This window comes from Salvelinus fontinalis, unplaced genomic scaffold (assembly GCF_029448725.1).
Source record: "Salvelinus fontinalis isolate EN_2023a unplaced genomic scaffold, ASM2944872v1 scaffold_0002, whole genome shotgun sequence".
NCBI lineage: Eukaryota > Metazoa > Chordata > Actinopteri > Salmoniformes > Salmonidae > Salvelinus > Salvelinus fontinalis.
In genome coordinates, this window is record NW_026600211.1 from 2508044 (window position 1) to 2536039 (window position 27996).

General features: G+C 44.2%; 1 protein-coding gene across 1 annotated transcript in view; it reads left to right on the top strand.

Moving 5' to 3' along the window:
- LOC129841915 (glutamate receptor ionotropic, NMDA 2D) overlaps positions 1-27996 on the top strand; it is a 180956-nt gene that overhangs the window by 117641 nt on the left and 35319 nt on the right. The window contains exons 11-14 of the mRNA XM_055910277.1: positions 1435-1664; positions 2242-2402; positions 5281-5350; positions 5584-5701. Coding sequence (XP_055766252.1) covers positions 1435-1664; positions 2242-2402; positions 5281-5350; positions 5584-5701 — 579 coding nt within the window. The remainder of the gene's footprint in view (positions 1-1434; positions 1665-2241; positions 2403-5280; positions 5351-5583; positions 5702-27996) is intronic.

The window sequence follows — 27996 nt, forward strand, 5'->3', positions numbered from 1 at the left end:
CAGTTTGCACCACTGTCATATTCTGTATGCTTCCCGCCTCTGTCCGATACCTCCGCGCTCTCTCTCCTTCTCTCTCTTCTCTCTCTTAGGTCTCTCTCTCTCTCATTCTCTCTCTCTCTCTCTCTCTCTTTTCCTCTTTCTCCCTTTCTTTCTCGCTCTCTCTATTTCTCTCTCTCTCTCTCTCTCTCTCTCTCTCTCTAGTTCTCTCCCTATCTCTCTCTTTCTCTCTCTCTTTCTCTCTCTCTCTCTCTCTCTCTCTCTCTCTCTCTCTCTCTCTCTCTCTCTCTCTCTCTCTCTCTCTCTCTCTCTCTCTCTCTCTCTCTCTATTTCTCTCTCTATTTCTCTCTCTATTTCTCTCCCTCTCTCTCTCTGTCTCTCTCTCCCTCTCTACAATCTTTTACAGCATAACTGCTGCGCTGTACATATTTTACCTCTCTGTCCTCCTCTCACACATTCCCTTCATCTCTCTCATCCCTTTTTCCCATCATTTAGAATTCTAGTGTTTGATCTTGGTGAAGATTGGACCATGAGTGGTCAAATTAAGTGTATGATTACGTCTCAGTGTGGAAAGCGGTGGTGTTCAATAGTTATTGAAAGTGCTTGAGAGGGAATCCGCAAGGTATTATTTACTTATAGCAAATCAAAGTTTATATGTCACGTGCACGGGATACAACAGGTGTAAACAGTACAGTCAAATGCTTACTTTAAAGCTCTTCCTCATCAATGCAGTGTTCAATACCAAAGGTAAAGAAATAGAAAATCCACAATAGGATCTTAAAAAGAGCATGGAATCAATACTAGGTCAGATCAAATAAAAACAGGAAACTAAACACAAGAATGTACACTAAAAACAAGGTCAGTACCAATACCTTATCATAAGGCATGGATCAGTCATTCCAGGGGTTTTGGATATTTAGTTCATCTTGAGTGGAACAATATTGTCCATAACGTTGCTTAGAGTGTTATATACAGTAAAATGTGTTGAAAATACTTTTGTTGTTGAGTCCAAAACTATAGCACTGGTTTGTCCACTACTGAGTGTATTAAAGGAAGACTGTAATTCGGGTTTTGCCAACGACTCCCTTTATCCACTTCCCCAAAGTCAGATGAACTGATGGATTCTATTTGTATGTCTCTGTGTCCAGTATGAAGGAAGTTAGAGGTGGTTTCGCGAGCCAATTCTAACGAGCGTTAGCGCAATGACTGGAAGTCTATTGGTATCTGCTAGCATGCTGGTATCCCTTTAACACTACAGGCCTTCAACTTCTATTGAGAGGACTATTGACTGGATGCACTCATACTTTTCATATGTCCTCCCTCTCTCGCTCTCTCTCTCCCTCATACCCCACCCCACCAAACTCCCTCTCTGCCCCAACCCTGCTCTCCCCCCACCCCCTCCTCTCCCTCTATCCTTATCTCCCTCTCTCCATCCAGAGACAGGAGGCTCTACGTTCACCATAGGAAAGTCTGTGTGGTTGCTGTGGGCCATTGTGTTCAATAACTCGGTCCCAGTGGAGAACCCCAGAGGAACCACCAGTAAGATCATGGTGCTGATCTGGGCCTTCTTCGCTGTCATCTTCCTGGCTTCCTACACAGCCAACCTGGCTGCCTTCATGATCCAGGAGGAGTACATAGACACTGTGTCTGGACTCTCAGACAAAAAGGTAAACATAGAAGAATGATGGTGTGTTTTTTTTGTAAGGTGGGTAAGGGTTATAGGTAAGGGTTATAGGTAAGGGTTATAGGTCAGAGTTATAGGTAAGGGTTATAGGTAAGGGTTATAGGTAAGGGTTCGATTCTGATGTACCAATGTTTAAAAATATGTTCAGTTTAACATCAATTTCACTCGCAAGCACACTTTGATGTCCATGCCCTCTCTGCTTTCTGATGTTCAATGTTTTGGTTGAATATGGTAGCATGGTATTTTGAGCTTGATGTTGAGTGTACTGTCATGGTCTATTACAGCTCAGTGCTTTATGGTCAATACTTTGTTGTGGTGATACTGCTCAGTGTTATGGAGATTGGACATGGCTACAGATACACTTATTTTACAATACAACTGGATTCAAACTGTTTATGTGGTTTGGTCTCTATGGTTCTCTGATGTAGAAAAAAATATACTTCCTTGTACTGTAGCAAAGCACCGGCTTCTCCCCTCTCTATTCAAACAGGCCCACTGTTTCTTCATAAAATAGGGATGTTTAGCCCAACTCAAACTCACCTTTCTCCCCTCTCTTTCAGTTCCAGCACCCCACAGAGCAGTACCCCCCTCTGAAGTTTGGCACGGTGCCCAACGGGAGTACAGAGAAGAACATCCGCAGTAACTACCCTGGCATGCACCATTACATGGTCAAATATAACCAGAGAGGGGTGGAGGACGCCATTAACAACCTCAAGACTGGGTCTGTCTTTCTTTCTGTCCCCTCTGGGATCTGAACTATGTCTATGGGATGATCCCCTCACTCTCACTCTTTCCCCTAAACTTCACTCTCACAATATCAACCTATCACACTAAAACTTCTCACCCTAAAATTTCCTCTCTGTCCCACTCTACATTATACTTCCCACTCTACTATAATACTTCTTTCCTGTCCTTCTCTTTCCATCTCTCTCCTCTCCTTCTCTCTCCATCCCTCTCCTCTACCCTCTCCTCTCCTTCTCTCTCCATCCCTCTCCTCTACACTCTCCTCTCCTTCTCTCTCCATCTCTCTCCTCTACACTCTCCTTTCCTTCTCTCTCATCCCTCTCCTCTACCATCTCCTGTCCTTCTCTTTCCATCTCTCTCCTCTACCCTCTCCTCTCCTTCTCTCTCCATCCCTCTCCTCTACCCTCTCCTGTCCTTCTCTCTCCATCCCTCTCCTCTACCCTCTCCTCTCCTTCTCTCTCCATCCCTCTCCTCTACACTCTCCTCTCCTTCTCTCTCCATCTCTCTCCTCTACACTCTCCTCTCCTTCTCTCTCATCCCTCTCCTCTACCATCTCCTGTCCTTCTCTTTCCATCTCTCTCCTCTACCCTCTCCTCTCCTTCTCTCTCCATCTCTCTCCTCTACACTCTCCTCTCCTTCTCTCTCATCCCTCTCCTCTACCATCTCCTGTCCTTCTCTTTCCATCTCTCTCCTCTACCCTCTCCTCTCCTTCTCTCTCCATTCCTCTCCTCTACCCTCTTCTCTCCTTCTTTCTCCAGCCCTCTCCTCTCCTTCTCTCTGCATCCCTCTCCTCTACACTCTCCTCTCCTTCTCTTTGCATCCCTCTCCTCTACCCTCTCCTGTCCTTTTCTCTCCATCCCTCTCCTCTACCCTCTCCTCTCCTTCTTTCTCCAGCCCTCTCCTCTCCTTCTCTTTGCATCCCTCTCCTCTACCCTCTCCTGTCCTTCTCTCTCCATCTCTCTCCTCTACCCTCTTCTGTCCTTCTCTTACCATCTCTCTCCTCTACCTTCTCCTCTCCTTTTCTCTGCATCCCTCTCCTCTACCCTCTCCTCTCCTTTTCTCTGCATCCCTCTCCTCTACCCTCTCCTGTCCTTCTCTCTCCATCTCTCTCCTCTAACCTCTTCTGTCCTTCTCTTACCATCTCTCTCCTCTACCTTCTCCTCTCCTTTTCTCTGCATCCCTCTCCTCTACCTTCTCCTCTCCTTTTCTCTGCATCCCTCTCCTCTACCCTCTCCTGTCCTTCTCTTTCCATCTCTCTCCTCTACACTCTCCTCTCCTTCTCTTTCCATCCCTCTCCTCTACCCTCTCCTGTCCTTCTCTTTCCATCTCTCTCCTCTACCCTCTCCTGTCCTTCTCTTTCCATCTCTCTCCTCTACCCTCTCCTGTCCTTCTCTCTCCATTCCTCTCCTCTACCCTCTTCTCTCCTTCTTTCTCCAGCCCTCTCCTCTCCTTCTCTCTGCATCCCTCTCCTCTACACTCTCCTCTCCTTCTCTCTCCATCGCTCTCCTCTACCCTCTCCTCTCCTTCTCTCTGCATACCTCTCATCTACCCTCTCCTCTCATTCTCTCTGCACACCTCTCCTCTTTCCCTCCTCCTCTCTTCTTCTCTTGTTAAATCTGCATCATATGTCTGCTGTGTTGTATAATCCTTACAGTTTACTGTCACTAAGCCCCTGTCATCATCTCTCCCCGATTGCCTCGCCACCCCATTTATAGAACACTGTTAATGTGCTGGGAATGAGATGCTCTCTGTCGCTCCCTCTGTCTTCCTCTCTCACCCCTCTTCTCTCTCTCTCTTTCGCTCCACCTCAGCCTCTCTTTATCTCTCCACAATTTTCCCTTTCCTTTCTTTAATATATGCCCTCCCACCCACCCACCCACCCACCCACCCACCCACCCTCACTCTCTCTCTCTCTTTCTCTGGTTATTTCCTCCCCTGTGTGTTTTCTCGGTGTGTTTGTGCTTAAACTTTATAATCCTCATCACTCTCTATCTCTATCTCTCTCCCCCATGTGTATTTTGCCCCGGAAGTGTGTAAATCTTCTTTCCCTCTCTCTCTCCTCCCATCTCTTTTCTCACAGTACTGTATAAATCCTTCTCTCTCCACCTTCCATCCCCTCTCTCTTTCACTCTCTTCACTTTTCACTATCTTTGGCACGTTCTCCCTTTCTCTCTCCTCCCTCTCTCCCGTTCTAACTTCAGATCTCTCACTCTCTCAACTCTTCCCTTTCTCTCTCCTCCCTCGCTCCCGTTCTAACTTCAGATCTCTCACTCTCTCAACTCTTCCCTTTCTCTCTCCTCCCTCTCTCCCGTTTTAACTTCAGATCTCTCTCACTCTCTCAACTCTTCCCTTTCTCTCTCCTCCCTCTCTCCCGTTCTAACTTCAGACCTCTCTCACTCTCTCAACTCTTCCCTTTCTCTCTCCTCCCTCTCTCCCATTCTAACTCCAGATCTCTCTCACTCTCTCAACTCTTCCCTTTCTCTCTCCTCCCTCTCTCCCATTCTAACTTCAGATCTCTCTCACTCTCTCAACTCTTCCCTTTCTCTCTCCTCCCTCTCTCCCGTTCTAACTTCAGATCTCTCTCACTCTCTCAACTCTTCCCTTTCTCTCTCCTCCCTCTCTCCCGTTCTAACTTCAGATCTCTCTCACTCTCTCAACTCTTCCCTTTCTCTCTCCTCCCTCTCTCTCGTTCTAACTTCAGATCTCTCTCACTCTCTCATCGCTTCCCTTTCTCTCTCCTCCCTCTCTCCCGTTCTAACTTCAGATCTCTCTCACTCTCTCAACTCTTGCCTTTCTCTTTCTCTACCCCATCCCCCTGTTCTATTAACTCTTTAACTCCCCCGCTCTCTCTACAGGAAGTTGGATGCCTTTATCTACGATGCAGCTGTGTTGAACTACATGGCCAGGAAAGACGAGGGTTGTAAGGTGATGACCAGACAAGTTTGACTTGATGTTTTCTATCTATTTATTCCTTTATTGTGTTTTTTTGTCAGCTAGATAGCGGATTGCTGTCACTTTGTGAAAATTGCATTTGTGAAAATAGCAATACAAAATGTGATGTATTGCTTGGTTGATTGGTTGGGTGAGTGAGGGAGTGAGTGATTGAGTGAGTGAGTAGTTGCTTGCTTGATTGATTGATTGATGTTTGCTTGTCAAAGGTGATGACCATAGGCTCTGGGAAGGTATTTGCCACCACAGGCTACGGTATCGCCCTGCACAAGAACTCCCGCTGGAAACGCCCCCTCGACCTGGCCCTGCTGCAGCTGGTGGGAGACGGTGAGGACAGGGGAGGAGGGGAGAAGGAAAGAGGGAGGGAGATGGTGAGGACAAGGGAGGACGGGAGGAGGAAGGAGGGAGGGAGACGGTCAGGACAAGGGAGGGAGGGAGGAGGAAGGAGGGAAACGGCGAGGACAAGGGAGGATGAGAGGAGGAAGGAGGAAGGGAGATGGTGAGGACAGGGAAGGAGGGGTGGATAAGGGAGGACGGGAAGAGGAAGGGAGATGGGGAGGATAAGGGAGGACGGGAAGAGGAAAGAGGGCGGGAGTTGGGGAGGATAAGGGAGGACAGGAAGAGGAAGGGAGAGGGTGAGGACAGGGGAGGAGGAAGGAAAGAGGAAGGGGAAGGATGTAGAGAGTGAGGGGAGACTTGGGGAAGGTGTAAGGCGAGGTAGGGGGTAAAAAGGAGAGGGGAGGAGAAAGGGGGAGATGGAGGCCAAAGGGCAAAGGGTAAGGCAAGACGCTCCCTACACCTACCCCTTGGTCCTAACCATTTGATGTTTACAGATCTGTAAGGTCTGGATAGGTATCAGCAGTTCTGTGGTAGAGCTTCCACCATATTGCTTCCACCTTACAGATCTGCAAATACTGGAGGGTTAGGGCCAAGGGGAAGGGGGAGGGAATTAATTGGGACTGGCTGAGGGAATATGGTGGGGTACTGTTGGGGGGAGATGGTGATGACTTGTTGGGTCATGATGGTAACGGGGGCAAATGCTATGCTGAGATGAACTGGGGATCATAGGAGTGAGGGACCCTGAACAGGGGATGAGGAATGAGGAATGAGGGATCTTGAACAGGGGATGAGGCGTGAGGAATGAGGGATCTTGAACAGGGAATGAGGCCTGAGGAATGAGGGATCTTGAACAGGGGATGAGGAAGGAGGGATCTTGAACAGGGAATGAGGCCTGAGGAATGAGGGATCTTGAACAGGGAATGAGGCCTGAGGAATTAGGAATGAGGGATCTTGAACAGGGAATGAGGAATGAGGGATCTTGAACAGGGAATGAGGCCTGCGGAATGAGGGATCTTGAACAGGGGACGAGGCCTGAGGAATGAGGGATCTTGAACAGGGAATGAGGCCTGCGGAATGAGGGATCTTGAACAGGGGATGAGGCCTGAGGAATGAGGGATCTTGAACAGGGAATGAGGCATGAGGAATAAGGAATGAGGGATCTTGAACAGGGTATGAGGAATGAGGAATGAGGGATCTTGAACAGGGAATGAGGCCTGCGGAATGAGGGATCTTGAACAGGGAATGAGGCATGAGGAATAAGGAATGAGGGATCTTGAACAGGGTATGAGGAATGAGGAATGAGGGATCTTGAACAGGGAATGAGGCCTGCGGAATGAGGGATCTTGAACAGGGGACGAGGCCTGAGGAATGAGGGATCGTGAACAGGGAATGAGGCCTGCGGAATGAGAGATCTTGAACAGGGGATGAGGCCTGAGGAATGAGGGATCTTGAACAGGGGACGAGGCCTGAGGAATGAGGGATCTTGAACAGGGAATGAGGCCTGAGGAATGAGGGATCTTGAACAGGGGACGATGCCTGAGGAATGACGGATGTTGTACTATGGCTTTCAGGCATTAGTAGCATCACTTTACTATTCTTGAGAATCTCTTTTTATATACCTTCCTCTCTTCCTCCTCTCCTTTTTCTCTCTCTCTTCCATCTGATGAAAGGAAATATTTACTTTGTGTGTGTCAGTGTTGTTTGGAGGGATCATCACAACTTGTGCTGCGACAGTTTTATAGTCATTACAGATAAGCTGTGGACCAGAGAGAGAGACAGAGACACAAAGAAACAGAGGGAGAGAAGGACAGAAACGGACAGAAACGGACTGCAAGAAATAATGGATGAAACAGACAGACTGACTAAAACTCAAGGAATAGTAGAGACACATATAGACATTTCAGTAGAAATAGAGATGACAGTGAGCCAGATAATTCAATAATTGAATTCTGATAGGGTGTTATTATAGCAATATGTTTGTCCATTGTCCATTTCCAAGTCGGGGATTAGAGAGAAAGAGAGATTTAGCCTGTAATAGTGAGAAAGGCTGTTTTTAGCAGAGGCTGTCAAAACACTAATGCTTAATTGTCATTTTTACAGTCTGCACACACACACGCACGCACACGCATGCACACGCACGCACTCACGCACGCACGCACGCACGCACGCACGCACGCACGCACGCACACACACACACACACACACACACACACACACACACACACACACACACACACACACACACACACACACACACACACACACACACACACACACACACACACGGTATTGTCTCAATAGGATGCTCCTTGTTTGGCTTAACTAGTTGTTTAATGGTCTTTGCTCGGGGCGTGGCGGACAAAGCCTTTAGCTGCCTACACACTGATAATGCCAATTTGGTGCCAAAATCTATGAAACAACATCCTGGGTAAGAGTTAAACACCCGGACCACGTGGAAAACACTCCATGCATGGGAAACGGAGCGTTCAGACGTGCACTCACAGCTTTTATTTGTTGCTTTTATTTATTTTATTTGTTGCGTTTATAATGCCCTTGCTCTTACCTCTGTGTAGCCCAGGCTGAACAATGGTGCAGTATGGTGGAGGGCTCTAGTATCAGGAGGTGTTAAGTGAGGATGGATCTGGTAATAGGCAGGTATTATACTGTATGTGGGGATTACTAAAGAAGAGGATTCATTCCTAGAGGATAGGAGATGTTTCTCACATTCCCGTTTCCTTAAGGGCCGCTTCTCAACATCCATTCTGACGTCCTCTTCTATTCCATTATTCCCTTATTCCTCTTATGTCAGGTTATATTATGTCATCTTGTTATGTCTTGTCATAACTGCATTCAGGAGGAGAGATACTGACCGATGATTTGATGAACTGTAATAGTTGTGTCGTTACACACTGCCTCATGTGAGATCTATAGCATCTATCACCATTTCCTCTGGATAATGATTGCACAATGTGTGACTCTGAGATCTTATTGATCCACAACCAGCACCTCTGCAGTGCACAAAGGTTTCCTTTCTCCTTTTGACATCTAAAGTCGTTTGCATAGGGTTTGATACAAGCAGTAGTTTGTATGTGATTTGAGAAGCAGTTGGTTGTTTTGTCTAGGGCTTGATAGAAACAGGGGATTATATATACTTTGCCGCCCAGGCAGCTACCATGTACCCACGCGTCTGTGGACATGTCTGGCAGGATGTCATGGGTGGCAGTTTGACAGAATTGCCGCTACCCTCTACTGCCCGTGTGTTCCCTAAAACCGCCTTGCTGGAACATGCCAGCTGTGTGGTGGCAGCGCCAGCTCTACCTGACCTCACCTGCCAAGTAGGTCAGAGGTGTTGTGTGGATCTGACACACCTGACAGATTTGGCAGGCTGGAGCTGGCTGGAGCTGGTTGGAGCTGGTTGGAGCTGGTTGGAGCTGGTTGGAGCTGGTTGGAGCTGGCTGGAGCTGGTTTGAGCTGGCTGGAGGTGCGAACAGAGAAGGCTGCCATCAAAACAAAAACAGTCTACAGCTATGGTCTGAGAGAGAGAGAGAGAGAGAGAGAGAGAGAGAGAGAGAGAGAGAGAGAGAGAGAGAGAGAGAGAGACAGAGACAGAGACAGAGACAGAGACAGAGAGACAGAGACAGAGAGACAGAGAGACAGAGAGACAGAGAGACAGAGAGACAGAGAGACAGAGAGACAGAGAGACAGAGAGACAGAGAGACAGAGAGACAGAGACAGAGACAGAGACAGAGACAGAGACAGAGACAGAGAGACAGAGAGACAGAGAGACAGAGAGACAGAGAGAGAGACAGAGAGAGAGACAGAGAGAGAGAGAGAGAGAGAGAGAGAGAGAGAGAGAGAGAGAGAGAGAGAGAGAGAGAGAATAGAAAGCACAGTCAAGTGGAGAGAAAGCCCCAGGGATGAGACAGAGCTTAGTAAAAGGTTTTTGTTTGGAGGAACGTGTGTGTGTGTGTGTGTGCTTTTCCTATTCTGTGTCATTGTGTTTCAATATGGCAGTTATCCATATCAATTTGTCAATGGTGAAGGTCAAGACTGAAGAGATACACTCAAAGTCAAGTGGAAAAAGGCACAGAAAGTGCATTGGAGTGGCGATTTTTCTAAAGATTCTTGTCTTCTCTTTGAGAAGGCAGCTTTATACAGGTACCTCAGTCTGTTGTTGCGTTCCAATATGCCCTGGTCCATCTGTTGCTGTAGCTGTGGAGTCTGGCTAAACGGATAATGATGTTCAACAGAAGTCCCATTAGTCAAATCACACGGCTGACTGGGCCGGCATGATTTAAGCAACGACAGCATAGGAGGTAGTATAGAGGTCAGTAGAATAGCAGGGTTTGGGTCAGCTCCCTTTCAATTCAGTCAGACAATAAATACTATGAGGACTTTTCAACCCCATGGCTTGAATTTCAATTCATATCCTGAAGTGATGCAATTAAAATAAACTTGGCACTATAGCCCTGGACAGTAGTAGTAGTAGTATTAGTAGTGTTATAGTGTGGACACCATATAAATAATCACTTTGAATATTGTACTTACCTGCAGTATAGTATGATTACTATTCATGGTATTCATGGTTCATGGTTATTACTGGCATTGGCCTTGACCGTGACTTTTCCCCTTCGATGATCACCCAGAGTTGTACCTGTTCAATGTGACTCTACCACAGGTTGAGTGGGCTGTATCGCTTTTCTGTATTTGTACCGTTTGTACATGGTTGTACACATTTTACTTCTTAGGTTGAAAGTAAAGGAAAGTAATATTGAATTGCTTGTGGACATTCCTTGCCAAGTTACTACAAGTAGAATTAAGAGTATTTGTAGTAGTAGTAGTAATAGTAACTGCTGTAGCATACGTGCACTCACAGGTTATATTTGTTGTTGCTTTTATTTATTTTATTTGTTGCGTTTATAATGCCCTTGCTCTTACCTCTGTGTAGCCCAGGCTGAACAATGGTGCAGTATGGTGGAGGGCTCTAGTATCAGGAGGTGTTAAGTGAGGATGGATCTGGTAATAGGCAGGTATTATACTGTATGTGGGGATTACTAAAGAAGAAGATTCATTCCTAGAGGATAGGAGATGTTTCTCACATTCCCGTTTCCTTAAGGGCCGCTTCTCAACATCCATTCTGACGTCCTCTTCTATTCCATTATTCCCTTATTCCTCTTATGTCAGGTTATATTATGTCATCTTGTTATGTCTTGTCATAACTGCATTCAGGAGGAGAGATACTGTAGTGGTTGTTATGATAGTAGAGCAGTAGTAGTGCTGGTTGCTATGATAGTAGAGCAGTAGTGGTAGTGCTTGTAATGATAGTAAAGCAGTAGTAGTAGTGGTGGCTATGATAGTAGAGCAGAAATAGTAGTGGTTGGTATGATAGTAGAGCAGTAGGAGTAGTGGTTGTTATGATAGTAAAGCAGTAGTAGTAGTGGTGGTCATGATAGTAGAGCAGTAGTAGTAGTGCTTGTTATGATAGTAGATCAGTAGTAGTAGTGGTTGTTATGATAGTAGATCAGTAGTAGTAGTGGTTGTTATGATAGTAGATCAGTAGTAGTAGTGGTTGTTATGATAGTAGAGCAGTAGTAGTAGTGGTTGTTATGATAGTAGAGCAATAGTAGTAGTGGTTGTTATGATAGTAGAGCAGTAGTAGTAGTGGTTGTTATGATAGTAGAGCAGTAGTAGTAGTGGTTGTTATGATAGTAGAGCAGTAGTAGTAGTGGTTGTTATGATAGTAGAGCAGTAGTAGTAGTGGTTGTTATGATAGTAGAGCAGTAGTAGTAGTGGTTGTTATGATAGTAGAGCAGTAGTAGTGCTGGTTGCTATGATAGTAGAGCCGTAGTAGTAGTGCTTGTTATGATAGTAAAGCAGTAGTAGTAGTGGTGGCTATGATAGTAGAGCAGAAATAGTAGTGGTTGGTATGATAGTAGAGCAGTAGGAGTAGTGGTTGTTATGATAGTAAAGCAGTAGTAGTAGTGGTGGTCATGATAGTAGAGCAGAAATAGTAGTGGTTGTTATGATAGTAGAGCAGTAGTAGTAGTGGTTGTTATGATAGTTGAGCAGTAGTAGTAGTGGTTGTTATGATAGTAGAGCAGTAGTAGTAGTGGTTGTTATGATAGTAGAGCAGTAGTAGTAGTGGTTGTTATGATAGTAGAGCAGTAGTAGTAGTGGTTGTTATGATAGTAGAGCAGTAGTAGTAGTGGTTGTTATGATAGTAGAGCAGTAGTAGTAGTGGTTGTTATGATAGTAGAGCAGTAGTAGTAGTGGTTGTTATGATAGTAGAGCAGTAGTAGTAGTGGTTGTTATGATGGTAGAACAGTAGTAGTAGTGGTTGTTATGATAGTAGAGCAGTAGTAGTAGTGGTTTTTATGATAGTAGAGTAGTAGTAGTGGTTGTTATGATAGTAGAGCAGTAGTAGTAGTGATTGTTATGATAGTAGAGCAGTAGTAGTAGTGGTTGTTATGATAGTAGAGCATGTGGTAGTAGTGGTTTTTATGATAGTAGAGTAGTAGTAGTGGTTGTTATGATAGTAGAGCAGTAGTAGTAGTGGTTGTTATGATAGTGGAGCAGCAGTAGTGGTTGTTATGATAGTAGATCAGAATTAGTGGTTGTTATGATAGTAGAGCAGTAGTAGTGGTTGTTATGATAGTAGATCAGAATTAGTGCTGGTTGCTATGATAGTAGAGCAGAAGTAGTAGTGGTGGCTATGATAGTAGAGCAGTAGTTGTAGCGGTTGCTATGATAGTAGAGCAGTAGTAGTAGCGGGTGCTATGATAGTAGAGCAGTAGTAGTAGTGGTTGTTATGATAGTAGAGCAGTAGTAGTAGTGGTTGTTATGATAGTAGAGCAGTAGTAGTAGTGGTTGTTATGATAGTAGAGCAGTAGTAGTAGTGGTTGTTATGATAGTAGAGCAGTAGTAGTAGTGGTATTTATGATAGTAGAGCAGTAGTAGTGCTGGTTGCTATGATAGTAGAGCAGTAGTAGTAGTGCTTGTTATGATGGTAGAACAGTAGTAGTAGTGGTTGTTATGATAGTAGAGCAGTAGTAGTAGTGGTTTTTATGATAGTAGAGTAGTAGTAGTGGTTGTTATGATAGTAGAGCAGTAGTAGTAGTGGTTGTTATGATAGTAGAGCAGTAGTAGTAGTGGTTGTTATGATAGTAGAGCAGTAGTAGTAGTGGTTGTTATGAGAGTAAAGCAGTAGTAGTAGTGGTGGTCATGATAGTAGAGCAGAAATAGCAGTGGTTGTTATGATAGTAGAGCAGTAGTAGTAGTGGTTGTTATGATAGTAGAGCAGTAGTAGGAGTGGTTGTTATGATAGTAGAGCAGTAGTAGTAGTGGTTGTTATGATAGTAGAGCAGTAGTAGTAGTGGTTGTTATGATAGTAGAGCAGTAGTAGTAGTGGTTGTTATGATAGTAGAGCAGTAGTAGTAGTGGTTGTTATGATGGTAGAACAGTAGTAGTAGTGGTTGTTATGATAGTAGAGCAGTAGTAGTAGTGGTTTTTATGATAGTAGAGTAGTAGTAGTGGTTGTTATGATAGTAGAGCAGTAGTAGTAGTGGTTGTTATGATAGTAGAGTAGTAGTAGTGGTTGTTATGATAGTAGAGCAGTAGTAGTAGTGGTTGTTATGATAGTAGAGCAGTAGTAGTAGTGGTTGTTATGATAGTAGAGCATGTGGTAGTAGTGGTTGTTATGATAGTAGATCAGAATTAGTGCTGGTTGCTATGATAGTAGAGCAGAAGTAGTAGTGGTGGCTATGATAGTAGAGCAGTAGTAGTAGCGGTTGCAATGATAGGTGAGCAGTAGTAGTAGCGGGTGCTATGATAGTAGAGCAGTAGTAGTGCTGGTTGCTATGATAGTAGAGCAGGAGTAGTGGTTGATATGATAGTAGAGCAGAAGTAGTGGTTGTTATGGTAGTAGAGCAGTAGTAGTAGTGGTGGCTATGATAGTAAAGTAGTAGTAGTAGTGGTTGTTTTGATAGTAGAGCAGTAGTAGTGGTGGTTGTTATGATAGTAGAGCAGTAGTAGTGGTGGTGGTTGTTATGATAGTAGAGCAGTAGTAGTGGTGGTGGTTGTTATGATAGTAGAGTAGTAGTAGTAGTGGTTGTTGTGATGGAAAAGCAGTAGTAGTAGTGGTTGTTATGATAGTAGAGCAGTAGTAGTGGTTGTTATGATAGTAGAGCAGTAGTAGTGGTTGTCATGATAGTAGAGCAGTAGAAGTTCTGGTTGTTATGATAGTAGAGCAGTAGTAGTGGTTGTTATTTTTATTTTTTTATTTTTTTTATTTTTTCACCTTTATTTATCCATGTAGGCTAGTTGAGAACAAGTTCTCATTTGCAACTGCGACCTGGCCAAGATAAAGCATAGCAGTGTGAGCAGACAACAACACAGAGTTACACATGGAGTAAACAATTAACAAGTCAATAACATGGTAGAAAAAAAGAGAATCTATGTACAATGTGTGCAAAAGGCATGAGGTAGGCAATAAATCGAATAATTACAATTTAGCAGATTAACACTGGAGTGATAAATCATCAGATGATCATGTGCAAGAAGAGATACTGGTGTGCAAAAGAGCAGAAAAGTAAATAAATAAAAGCAGTATGGGGGGTGAGGTAGGTAAATTGGGTGGGTAGTTTACAGATGGATTATGTACAGCTGCAGCGATCGGTTAGCTGCTCGGATAGCAGATTTTTAAAGTTGTTGAGGGAGATAAAAGTCTCCAACTTCAGGGATTTTTGCAATTCGTTCCAGTCGCAGGCAGCAGAGAACTAGAAGGAAAGGCGTCCAAATGAGGTTTTGGCTTTAGGGATGATCAGTGAGATACACCTGCTGGAGCGCGTGCTACGGGTGGGTGTAGCCATCGTGACCAGTGAACTGAGATAAGGCGGCACTTTACCTAGCATAGCCTTGTAGATGACTTGGAGCCAGTGGGTCTGACGACGAACATGTAGCGAGGGCCAGCCGATTAGGGCATACAGGTCGCAGTGGTGGGTCGTATAAGGTGCTTTAGTAACAAAACGGATGGCACTGTGATAAACTGCATCCAGTTTGCTGAGTAGAGTATTGGAAGCTATTTTGTAGATGACATCGCCGAAGTCGAGGATCGGTAGGATAGTCAGTTTTAGAAGGGTAAGTTTGGCGGCGTGAGTGAAGGAGGCTTTGTTGCGGAATAGAAAGCCGACTCTAGATTTGATTTTGGATTGGAGATGTTTGATATGAGTCTGGAAGGAGAGTTTGCAGTCTAGCCAGACACCTAGGTACTTATAGATGTCCACATATTCTAGGTCGGAACCGTCCAGGGTGGTGATGCTAGTCGGGCGTGCGGGTGCAGGCAGCGAACGGTTGAAAAGCATGCATTTGGTTTTACTAGCGTTTAAGAGCAGTTGGAGGCCACGGAAGGAGTGTTGTATGGCATTGAAGCTCGTTTGGAGGTTAGATAGCACAGTGTCCAAGGAAGGGCCGGAAGTATACAGAATGGTGTCGTCTGCGTAGAGGTGGATCAGGGAATCGCCCGCAGCAAGAGCAACATCATTGATGTATACAGAGAAAGAGTCGGCCCGAGAATTGAACCCTGTGGTACCCCCATAGAGACTGCCAGAGGACCGGACAACATGCCCTCTGGTTTGACACACTGAACTCTGTCTGCAAAGTAGTTGGTGAACCAGGCAAGGCAGTCATTAGAAAAACCGAGTCTATTGAGTCTGCCGATAAGAATATGGTGATGGCCTTGGCCAGGTCGATGAAGACGGCTGCACAGTAATGTCTTTTATCGATGGCGGTTATGATATCGTTTAGTACCTTGAGCGTGGCTGAGGTGCACCCGTGACCGGCTCGGAAACCGAATTGCACAGCGGAGAAGGTACGGTGGGATTCGTGATGGTCAGTGATCTGTTTGTTGACTTGGCTTTCGAAGACCTTAGATAGGCAGGGCGGGATGGATATAGGTCTGTAACAGTTTGGGTCCAGGGTGTCTCCCCCTTTGAAGAGGGGGATGACCGCGGCAGCTTTCCAATTATTGGGGATCTCAGATGATACGAAGGAGAGGTTGAACAGGCTGGTAATAGGGGATGCGACAATGGCGGCGGACAGTTTCAGAAATAGGGGGTCCAGATTGTCAAGCCCAGCTGATTTGTATGGGTCCAGGTTTTCCAGCTCTTTCAGAACATCTGCTATCTGGATATGGGTAAAGGAGAACCTGGGGAGGCTTGGGCGAGTAGCAGCGGGGGGGGGGGCGGGGCTGTTGGCCAAGGTTGGAGTCGCCAGGAGGAAGGCATGGCCAGCCATTGAGAAATGTTTGTTGAAGTTTTCGATTATCACAGACTTATCAGTGGTGACTGTGTTACCTAGCCTCAGTGCAGTGAGCAGCTGGGAGGAGGTGCTCTTGTTTTCCATGGACTTTACAGTATCCCAGAACTTTTTGGAGTTTTGAGCCACAGGATGCAAATTTCTGCTTGAAAAAGCTGGCCTTTGCTTTCCTGACTGACTGCGTGTATAGGTTCCTGACTTCCCTGAACAGTTGCATATCGCGGGGGCTCTTCGATGCTATTGCAGTTCGCCACAGGATGTTTTTGTGCTGGTCGAGGGCAGTCAGGTCTGGAGTGAACCAAGGGCTATATCTGTTCTTGGTTCTGCATTTTTTGAACGGAGCATGCTTGTCTAATATGGTGAGGAAGTAACTTTTAAAGAATGACCAGGCATCCTCAACTGACGGGATGAGGTCAATATCCTTCCAGGGTACCCGGGCCAGGTCGATTAGAAAGGCCTGCTCGCAGAAGTGTTTTAGGGAGCGTTTGACAGTGATGAGGGGTGGTCGTTTGACCGCGGACCCGTGGCGGATACAGGCAATGAGGCAGTGATCGCTGAGATCTTGATTGAAGACAGCAGAGGTGTATTTGGAGGGCAAGTTGGTCAGGATAATGTCTATTACGGTGCCCATGTTTACGGATTTAGGGTTGTACCTGGTGGGTTCCTTGATGATTTGTGTGAGATTGAGGGCATCAAGCTTAGATTGTAGGACTGCCGGGGTGTTAAGCATATCCCAGTTTAGGTCACCTAACAGAACAAACTCTGAAGCTAGATGGGGAGCGATCAATTCACAGATGGTGTCCAGGGCACAGCTGGGAGCTGAGGGGGGTCGGTAGCAGGCGGCAACAGTGAGAGACTTATTTCTGGAGAGATACATTTTTCAAATTAGAAGTTCGAACTGTTTGGGCATAGACCTGGAAAGTATGACAGAACTTTGCAGGCTATCTCTACAGTAGATTGCAACTCCTCCCCCTTTGGCAGTTCTATCTTGACGGAAAGTGTTATAGTTGGGTATGGAAATCTCAGAATATTTGGTGGCGTTCCTAAGCCAGGATTCGGACACGGCAAGGACATCAGGGTTGGCAGAGTGTGCTAAAGCGGTGAGTAAGGCAAACTTAGGGCGGAGGCTTCTGATGTTGACATGCATGAGGCCAAGGCTTTTTCGATCACAGAAGTCAACAAATGAGGGTGCTTGGGGACATGCAGGGCCTGGGTTTACCTCCACATCACCCGAGGAACAGAGGAGTAGTAGGATGAGGGTGCGGCTAAAGGCTATCAAAACTGGTCGCCTAGAGCGTTGGGGACAAGGAATAAAAAGAGCAGATTTATGGGCGTGGTAGAATAGATTCTGGGCATAATGTGCAGACCGGGGTATGGTGGGGCACGGGTACAGCGGAGGCAAGCCCAGGCACTGGGTGATGATAAGAGAGGTTGTATCTCTGGACATGCTGGTCTCAATGGGTGAGGTCACCGCATGTGTGGGAGGTGGGACAAAGGAGGTATCAGAGGTAAGGAGAGTGGAACTACGGGGTCCATTGCAAACCAAAACAATGATAACTAGCCTGAACAACAGTATGCAAGGCATATTGATATTTGAGAGAGACATACAATAAGGCATAAAGTGATTGCAGGTCTTGATTGGGAGAGCTAGCTTAAACAACAGGTGAGATAACAGCAGCTAGTCAGCTAACACAGCAACAGCAGGTAAAAATGGCGACGACTAGGCAGAGAGGGTCGGATTAACTACACACAGATCCTGAGTTAAAGCACAGAGCCGACAGATAAAACACAAATAAACAGAATGGAGTACCGTGAATTAATGGACAGTCAAGCAGGCATCAGCTATGTAGCCAAGTGATCATAGTGTCCAGGGGGCAGCCATAGATGGAGCAGGGAGGCCTCCACTAAGCTAGCACGCGGCGTTTAAAGTTAGTAGCCCGGGGGGTGGTCTGCTCAGACGGAGGGGGTCTGCTCAGACGGGTGCCGGTTGAGGGCACAGCGGATGGGGTATTCGTCTGCAGACCAGACGTGGTCGTGTCGACAGAGAATCCAAGCCGGATGGCGATGGCGAAAGAGAGGTTGTGAATTGTAGAATTGTGTTTGCTAACTGGTGCTAGCTTCGTGGCAGTGGCGCTAGCTGCGCTAGCTGCAAGCTAGCTGTGAGGATCAGAAGTGGTGGCTCAGGGATTACGGCAGGAATCCGGCGTTGTTGTCGAGAGACAGTCCGATGCTGGTAAATTGGTGAGTAATATCCAGGCTAATAACAGGGCTGGTGTCTGTGCAGAAGGTAAAAGCTGCTAGCAGCGGCAAAAAATGGCTAAATTAGCTGTTAGCTGATTAGCTCGTTAGCTACTGGGGGTTCTTGAAAGAGTTCCAAAGTTAAAAAATAATAGCGATTCCGTATCACATTGGGTGAGGTAGGTTACCAGAAGGTATAATCGAATTAAAAATCGAAAAGAGATAGATCAAAATTTTTAAAATATATACAAGAAATACGAAAAAATACAAAACGTACACGAGAGGACTAAAGAAACACGTCTACACTGCTACCCCATCTTGGAAATCCATGAGTAGAGTAGTAGTAATGGTCTTATGATAGTAGAGAAGTAGTAGTGGTTGTTATGACAGTAGAGCAGTAGTAGTAGTGGTTGTTATGATAGTAGAGCAGTAGTAGTAGTAGTGGTTGTTTTGATAGTATAGCAGTAGTAGTAGTAGTGGTTGTTATGATGGTAGAGCAGTAGTAGAAGTGGTTGTTATGATAGTAGAGCAGTAGTAGTAGTGGTTGTTATGATAGTAGAGCAGTAGTAGTAGTGGTTGTTATGATAGTAGAGCAGTAGTAGTAGTGGTTGTTATGATAGTAGAGCAGTAGTAGTAGTGGTTGTTATGATAGTAGAGCAGTAGTAGTAGCGGTTGCTATGATAGTAGAGCAGTAGTAGTGCTGGTTGCTATGATAGTAGAGCAGTAGTAGTAGTGCTGGTTGTGATAGTAGAGCAGTAGTAGTAGTGGTTGTTCTGATAGAAGAGCAGTAGTAGTTGTGGCTATGATAGTAGAGCAGTAGTAGTGCTGGTTGCCATGATAGTAGAGCAGTAGTAGTAGTGGTTGTTATGATAGTGGAGTAGTAGTACTGATTGTTATGATAGTAGAGCAGTAGTAGTGGTTGTTTTTATGGTAGAGCAGTAGTTGAGTGGTTGTTATGATTGTAGAGAAGTGGTAGGCGAGGTTGCTAGGATAGTAGAGCAGTAGTAGTAGAGGTTGCTATGATAGTAGAGCAGTAGTAGTGCTGGTTGCTATGATAGTAGAGCAGTAGTAGTAGTGGTTGTTATCAAAGTGGAGCATAAGTAGTGGTTGTTATGGTAGTAGAGCAGTAGTAGCAGTGGTGGCTATGAAATTAGAGCAGGGGTAGTGGTTGTTATGATAGTAGAGCAGTAGTAGTGGTGGTGGTTGTTATGATAGTAGAGCAGTAGTAGTAGTGGTTATTGTGATGGAAAAGCAGTAGTAGTGGTTGTTATGATAGTAGAGCATTAGAAGTGCCGGTTGTTATGATAGTAGAGCAGTAGTAGTGGTTGTTTTATTTTTATTTATTTTACCGTTATTTTACCAGGTAAGTTGACTGAGAACAAGTTCTCATTTGCAGCAACGACCTGGGGAATATTTACAGGGGAGAGGAGGGGGATGAATGAGCCAATTGTAAACTGGGGATTATTAGGTGACCATGATGGTTTGAGGGCCAGATTGGTAATTTAGCCAGGACACCGGGGTTAACACCCCTACTCTTACGATAAGTGCCATGGGATCTTTAATGACCTCAGAGAGTCAGGACACCCGTTTGTTATGATAGTAGAGCAGTAGTAGTAGTGGTTGTTATGATAGAAGAGCGGTAGTAGTGGTTGTTATGATAGAAGAGCGGTAGTAGTGGTTGTTATGATAGTAGAGCAGTAGTAGTAGTGGTGGCTATGATAGTAGAGCAGTAGTATTGGTGGTGGTTATAATGGTAGAGCAGTAGTAGTGCTGGTTGCTATGATAGTAGAGCAGTAGTAGTAGTGCTGGTTGTGATAGTAGAGCAGTAGTAGTAGTGGTTGTTCTGATAGAAGAGCAGTAGTAGTTGTGGCTATGATAGTAGAGCAGTAGTAGTGCTGGTTGCCATGATAGTAGAGCAGTAGTAGTAGTGGTTGTTATGATAGTGGAGTAGTAGTACTGATTGTTATGATAGTAGAGCAGTAGTAGTGGTTGTTTTTATGGTAGAGCAGTAGTTGAGTGGTTGTTATGATTGTAGAGAAGTGGTAGGCGAGGTTGCTAGGATAGTAGAGCAGTAGTAGTAGAGGTTGCTATGATAGTAGAGCAGTAGTAGTGCTGGTTGCTATGATAGTAGAGCAGTAGTAGTAGTGGTGGCTATGATAGTAGAGCAGTAGTAGTAGTGGTTGTTATGATAGGAGAGCAGTAGTACTGGCTGTTATGATAGTAGAGCATTAGTACTGATTGTTATGATAGTAGAGCAGTAGTAGCAGTGGTTGTTGTGATAGTACAGCAGTAGAAGTGGTGGTTGTTATGATAGGAGAGCAGTAGTACTGGCTGTTATGATAGTAGAGCAGTAGTACTGATTGTTATGATAGTAGAGCAGTAGTAGCAGTGGTTGTTGTGATAGTACAGCAGTAGTAGTGGTGGTTGTTATTTCTGGTAGAGCAGTGGTAGTAGTGGTTGTTATGATAGTAGAGCATTAGCAGTGGTGGTGGTTATGATAGTAGAGCAGTAGTAGTGGTTTTTATGACAGTAGAGCAGTGGTAGTAGTGGTTGTTATTATGTTAGAGCAGTGTTAGTGATTGTTGTAATAGTAGAGTAGTAGTAATGGTCTTATGATAGTAGAGAAGTAGTAGTTGTTGTTATGATAGTAGAGCATTAGTTGTAGTGGTTGTTATGATTGTATAGCAGTAGTATAAAAAGTGGTTTGTGGTCACATGAAGCAGATGCTAAACCACAGGACTGTTTTACTGTAACAGACTGGGACATGTTCCGGGATTCTTCTGATGGCATTGAGGAGTACACCACATCAGTCACTGGCTTTATCAATAAGTGCATCGAGGACGTCGTCACCCACAGTGACTGTACGTACGTACCCCAACCAGAATCCATGGATTACAGGCAACATTTGCACTGGGCTAAAGGGCAGAGCTGCCTCTTTCAAGATCGAGACTCTAACCCGGATGCTTACAAGAAATCATGCTATGCCCTGCGATGAACCATCAAACAGGCAAAGCATCAATACAGGGCTAAGATTAAATCATACTACACCGGCTCCGACGCTCATCTTATGTGGCAGGGCTTGCAAACTCTTACAGACTACAAAGGGAAGCACAGCGCGAGCTGCCCAGTGACACGAGCCTACCAGACAAATTAAATCACTTCTATGCTCGCTTCGAGGCAAGCGACACTGAGGCATGCATGAGAGCATCAGCTGTTCCGGACAACTGTGTGATCACGCTCTCCGTAGCCGATGTGAGTTAACTTCTTATGGCTGCAGGGCGGTGCCGGTACACTTATGACAACAGCCCGTCCAAGTGCAGGATGCGAAATTCAAAAGATATTTTTTCACACGTTAACAAGTCCAATACAGCAAATGAAAGATACACATCTTGTGAATCCAGCCAACATGTCCGATTTTTAAAATGTTTTACAGCGAAAACACCACGTATATTTATGTTAGCTCACCACCAAATACAAAAAAGCACAGACATTTTTCACAGCACAGGTAGCTTGCACAAAACCAACCTAACTAACCAAGAACCAACCAAACTAACCAAGAAACAACTTCATCAGATGACAGTCTTATAACAAGTTATACATTAAATCTGTTTTGTTCGAAAAATGTGCATATTTGAGGTATAAATCATAGTTTTACATTGCAGCTACAATCGGAAATAGCACCGAAGCAGCTAGAACAATTACAGAGACCAAATTGAAATACCTTAATACTCATCATAAAACATTTCTGAAAAATACATGGTGTACAGCAAATTAAAGACAAACATCTTGTGAATCCAATCAATATTTCCGATTCTTTAAGTGTTTTACAGCGAAAACACAATATAGCATTGTATTAGCTTACTACAATAGCCAACCACACAACCGCATTGATTCAAGCCAACAGTAGTGATAACGAATAAACCAGCAAAAGATATTAATTTTTTCACTAACCTTCTCAAACTTCATCAGATGACAGTCCTATAACATCATATTACACAATACATATATGGTTTGTTCGAAAATGTGCATATTTAGCGGCACATATCGTGGTTAGACATTGGGAAAATTTAGCATCTTTTTACCAGAATGTCCGGATATATTTCTGACACTCACTTATTCTAATCAAATAACTATTCATAGACTTTACTAAAAAATACATGTTGGACAGCAAATTAAAAATAGCTTAGTTCTTAACTTCTTTGGGCTGCAAGCCCGAGGCCGGCCACAATATGACAACAGCCAGCTCAAGTGCAGGGCGCGAAATTCAAAATATATATATTTTTAAATATTTAACTTTCACACATTAACAAGTCCAATACAGCAAATGAAAGGTACACATCTTGTGAATTCAGCCAACATGTCCAATATTTTAAATGTTTTACAGCGAAAACAGCACGCATATTTATGTTAGCTCACCAACAAATACAAAAAAGGACAGACATTTTTCACAGCACAGGTAGCATGCACAAAGCCAACCTAACTAACCAAGAACCAACCAAACTAACCAACAAACAACTTCATCAGAGGACAGTCTTATAACATGTTATACAATAAATCTATGTTTTGTTCGAAAAATGTGCATATTTCAGGTATAAATCATAGTTTACATTGCAGCTACAATCAGAAATTGCACCGAAAGCAGCCATAATAATTACAGACACCAACGTCAAACACCGAATTACTCATCATAAAACATTTCTGAAAAATACATAGTGTACAGCAAATGAAAGACAGGCATCTTGTGATTCCAGCCAATATTTCCGATTTATTAAGTGTTTTACAGTGAAAACACAATATAGCGTTATATTAGCTTACCACAATAGCCAGAAAGACAAGCCATTTCCCAGTAGCAAAAGTTAGCGATCGTAACAAACCAGTAAAATATATATATTTTTTGACTAACCTTGATATTCTTCATCAGATGACAGTCCTATAACATCAGGTTATACATACACTTATGTTTTGTTCTAAAATGTGCATATTTAGAGCTGAAATCAGTGGTTACACATTGTGCTATCGTAGCTACTTTTTCCACAACGTCCGGATATTTTTCTGACACTTTTTCTGACACACATATTCTGACCAAATAGCTATTCATAAACATAACAAAAAAATACACGTTGTATAGGAAATGATAGATCCATTAGTTCTTAATGAAATCGCCGTGGTAGAATTCTAAAAATAACTTCATTACGACATCCAGCTTCGGTATAGCTAGAGTACCCAAAAGCTGGGCGCCGACGACTAGTTCACATGTACGACAGATATATGAAATAGCATCATAAAATGTTTCTTACTTTTGCTGATCTTCCATCAGAATGTTGTACAAGGGGTCCTTTGTCAAGAACAATCGTTGTTTGGATTTAGAACGTCCATTTTCCCTCTTGAATTAGCAAGCGCACTAGCCAAGTGTCATGAATCTCTCCATCGTCAACAAACTCAGAGAACGAAACATGGCAAAACTCACGAAAAAATTTAAATAATCTGATTAAACTATGTTGAAAAAACATACTTTACGATGATATGGTCACATGTATCAAATAAAATCAAAGCCGGAGATATTAGTCGTCCATAACGGCAGCTAAACAGAAGGCAAATCCAGGTGCCTCCTCGCGCCCTCCAGAAAACCGGAAATGGGTGACACGTCATACAAAGAGCTTGTATTCCACTTCAGACCAAGATAAACACAACATTTCTTCTCTCACCGCCTCTTGACATCCAGGGGAAGGTCTATGAAGTGCATGTATACTAATACGTATCATGCCCATTTATAGGCAGGAAGTAGAACAGAGCCTCGATTTCAGACTTTCCACTTCCTTGTCAGGAAGTTTGTGCCAAATGAGTTCTGTTTCACTCACAAATATAATTCAAACGGTTTTAGAAACTAGAGTGTTTTCTATCCAATAGGAATAATAATATGGATATATTGTACGAGAAAGAATTGAGTATGAGGCCGTTTGAAATGGGCACCTTTTATCCGGCTACTCAATACTGCCCCTGCAGCCCAAACAGGTTAACTAGCCTGAACAACAGTATACAAGGCATATTGATATTTGAGAGAGACATACAGTAAGGCATAAAGTGATTGTAGGTCTTGATTGGGAGAGCTAGCTAAAACAACAGGTGAGATAACAGCAGCTAATCAGCTAACACAGAAACAGCAGGTAAAAATGGCGACGACTAGGCAGAGAGGGTCGGATTAACTACACACAGATCCTGAGTTAAAACACAGAGCCGACAGATAAAACACAAATAAACAGAATGGAGTACCGTAAATTCATGGACAGTCCGGCATCAGCTATGTAGCCAAGTGATCATAGTGTCCGGGGGGCTGCTGTAGATGGAGCAGGGAAGCCACCACTAAGCTAGCACGCGGCGTTTAAAGTTAGTAGCCCGGGGGGTGGTCTGCTCAGGCGGAGGGGGTCTGCTCAGACAGAGGCCGGTTGAGGGCACAGCGGATGGGGTATTCGTCTGCAGACCAGACATGGTCGTGTCGACAGAGAATCCAAGCCGGATGGCGATGGCGAAAGAGAGGTTGTGATTGTAGAATTGTGTTTGCTAACTGGTGCTAGCTTCGTGGCAGTGGCGCTAGCTGCGCTAGCTGCGCTAGCTGCAAGGTAGCTGTGAGGATCAGAAGTAGTGGCTCAGGGATTACGGCAGGAATCCGGCGTTGTTGTCGAGAGACAGTCCGATGCTGGTAAATTGGTGAGTAATATCCAGGCTAATAACATGGCTGGTGTCTGTGCAGAAGGTAAAAGCTGCTAGCAGCGGCTAAAAAATGGCTAAATTAGCTTGTAGCTGATTAGCTGGTTAGCTACTGGGGGTTCTTGAATGTGTTCCAAAGTTAAAAAATAATAGCGATTCCGTATCACATTGGGTGAGGTAGGTTACCGGAAGGTTTAATCGAATTAAAAATCGAAAAGAGATAGAAAAAAAATGTTAAAATATATACAAGAAATACGAAAAATACAAACGTACACGAGAGGACTAAACAAACATGTCTACACTGCTACGCCATCTTGGATCCTGCGTTCTGAGTTCTGTTATACTCACAGACATCATTCAAACAGTTTTAGAAAAGTCAGAGTGTTTTATATCCAATAGTAATAATAATATGCATATATTAGCATCTGGGACAGAGTAGGAGGCAGTTCACTATGGGCACGCAATTCATCCAAAAGTGAAAATGCTGCCTCCTATCATAAAGAAGTTAATGACTACAGACCCGTAGCCCTCACGTCCGTAGCCATGAAGTGCTTTGAAAGGCTGGTAATGGCTCACATCAACACCCTTATCCCAGAAACCCTAGACCCACTCCAATTTGCATACCGCCCAAACAGATCCACTGATGATGCAATCTCTATTGCACTCCACACTGCCCTTTCCCACCCGGACAATAGGAACACTTACGTGAGAATTCTATTCATTGACTACAACTCAGCGTTCAACACCATATTACCCTCAAAGCTCATCTCTAAGCTAAGGATCCTGGGACTAAACACCTCCCTCTGCAACTGGATCCTGGACTTCCTGATGGGCCACCCCCGGGTGGTGAGGGTAGGTAGCATCTCATCTGCCACGCTGATCCTCAACACTGGAGCCTGTGTGAGCTCAGTCCACTCCTGTACTCCCTGTTCACCCAGGACAGCATGGCCAGGCACTACTCCAACACCATCATTAAGTTTGCAGACGACACAACAGTGGTAGGCCTAATCACCGACAACGACGAGACGGCCTATAGGGAGGAGGTCAGAGACCTGGCCGGATGGTGCCAGAAAAACATCCTATCTATCACTCAATGTAACCAATACTAAAGAGATTATTTTGGACTACAGGAAAAGGAGGACCGAGTACGCCACCATTCTCATCAACAGAGCTGTAGTGGAGCATGTTGAGAGCTTCAATTTCCTTGGTGTCCACATCACCAACAAACTAGAATGGTCCAAACACACCAAGACAGTCGTGAAGAGGGCACGACAAAGCCTATTTCCCCTCAGGAAACTAAAAAGATTTGGTATGGGTCCTGAGATCCTCAAAAGGTTCTACAGCTGCAACATCGAGAGCATCCTGACTGGTTGCTTCACTGCCTGGTACGGCAATTGCTCAGCCTCCGACCGCAAGGCACTACAGAGGGTAGTGCGTACGGCCCAGTACATCACTGGGGCTAAGCTGCCTGCCATCCAGGAACTCTACACCAGGCGGTGTCAGAGGAAGGTCCTAAAAATTGTGAAAGACCCCAGCCACCCCAGTCATAGACTGTTCTCTCTACTACCGAGTAGCAAGCGGTCCCGGAGTGCCAAGTCTAGGACAAAAAGGCTTCTCAACAGTTTTTACCCGCAAGCCATAAGACTCCTGAACAGGTAATCAAATGGCTACCCGGAGTATACGCATTGTGTGCCCCACAACCCCTCTTTTACGCTGCTGCTACTCTCTGTTCATCACTTTATAGTCACTTTAACTATACATTCATGTATATATGTACATACTACTTCAATTGGCCCAACACACCAGTGCTCCCGCACATTGGTTAACCGGGCTATCTGCATTGTGTCCCGCCACCCACCACCCGCCAACCCCTCTTTACGCTACTGCTACTCTCTGTTCATCATATATGCATAGTCAGGTTAACCATATCTACATGTACATACTACCTCAATCAGCCTGACTAACCGGTGTCTGTATGTAGCCTCGCTAATTTTATAGCCTCCCTACTGTATACAGCCTCGCTGCTGTTTTTCACTGTTGTTTTTATTTCTTTACTTACCTATTGTTCTCCTAATACCTTTTTTTGCACTATTGGTTAGAGCCTGTAAGTAAGAATACAACAGTAAGGTCTAAAACTGTTGTATTCGGCGCACGTGACAAATAAATTTGATTTGATGTGGTAATGAAAATAGAGCACTAGAAGTGGTTGTTATGATAGTAGAGCAGTAGTAGTGGTTGTTATGATAGTAAAGCAGTAGTAGTAGTGTTTGTTATGATAGTAGAGCAGTAGTAGTAGTGCTAGTTATGATAGTATAGCGGTAGTAGTAGTGGTGGTTATGATAGTTGAGAAGAAGAAGTAGCTGTTTTGATAGTATAGCAGTAGTTGTGGTTGTTTATGACAGTTATAGCATTAGTATTAGTGGCTGTCATGATAGTAGAGCAGTAGCAGTGGTGGTGGTTATGATAGTAGAGCAGTAGTAGTAGGGTCTGGTTATGATAGTAGAGCAGTAGTAGTAGTAGGGTCTGGTTATGATAGTAGAGCAGTAGTAGTAGTGGTTGTTATGATATTAGAGCAGTAGTAGAATTGGTTGTTATTAAAGTAGAGCAGTAGTCTTAGTGGTGGTTATGATAGTAGAATAAGTGCAGTAGTGGTTGTTGTGATAGTAGACAATTGGTAGTACTGGTGGTTATTAAAATTGAGCAAAAGTATTTGTTGTTGTCATGAAAGTAGAGCAGTAGCAGTGGATTTCATGAAAGGAGAGCAGTATAATTAGTGGTTGTTATGATAGTAGAGCAGTATTAATATTGGTTGTTATGATAGTAGAGCAGTAGAAGTAGTGGTTATGATAGTAGAGCAGTGGTAGTAGTGGTTGTTATGATAGTAGAGCAGTAGTAATAGTGGTTGTTAGTATAGTAGAGCAGTAGAAATAGTGGTTGTTATGATAGTAGAGCAGTAGTAGTAGTGTTTTTAATGAAAGTGGAGCAGTAGAAGTAAAGGTTATGATACTAGAGCAGTAGTAGTATTGGTT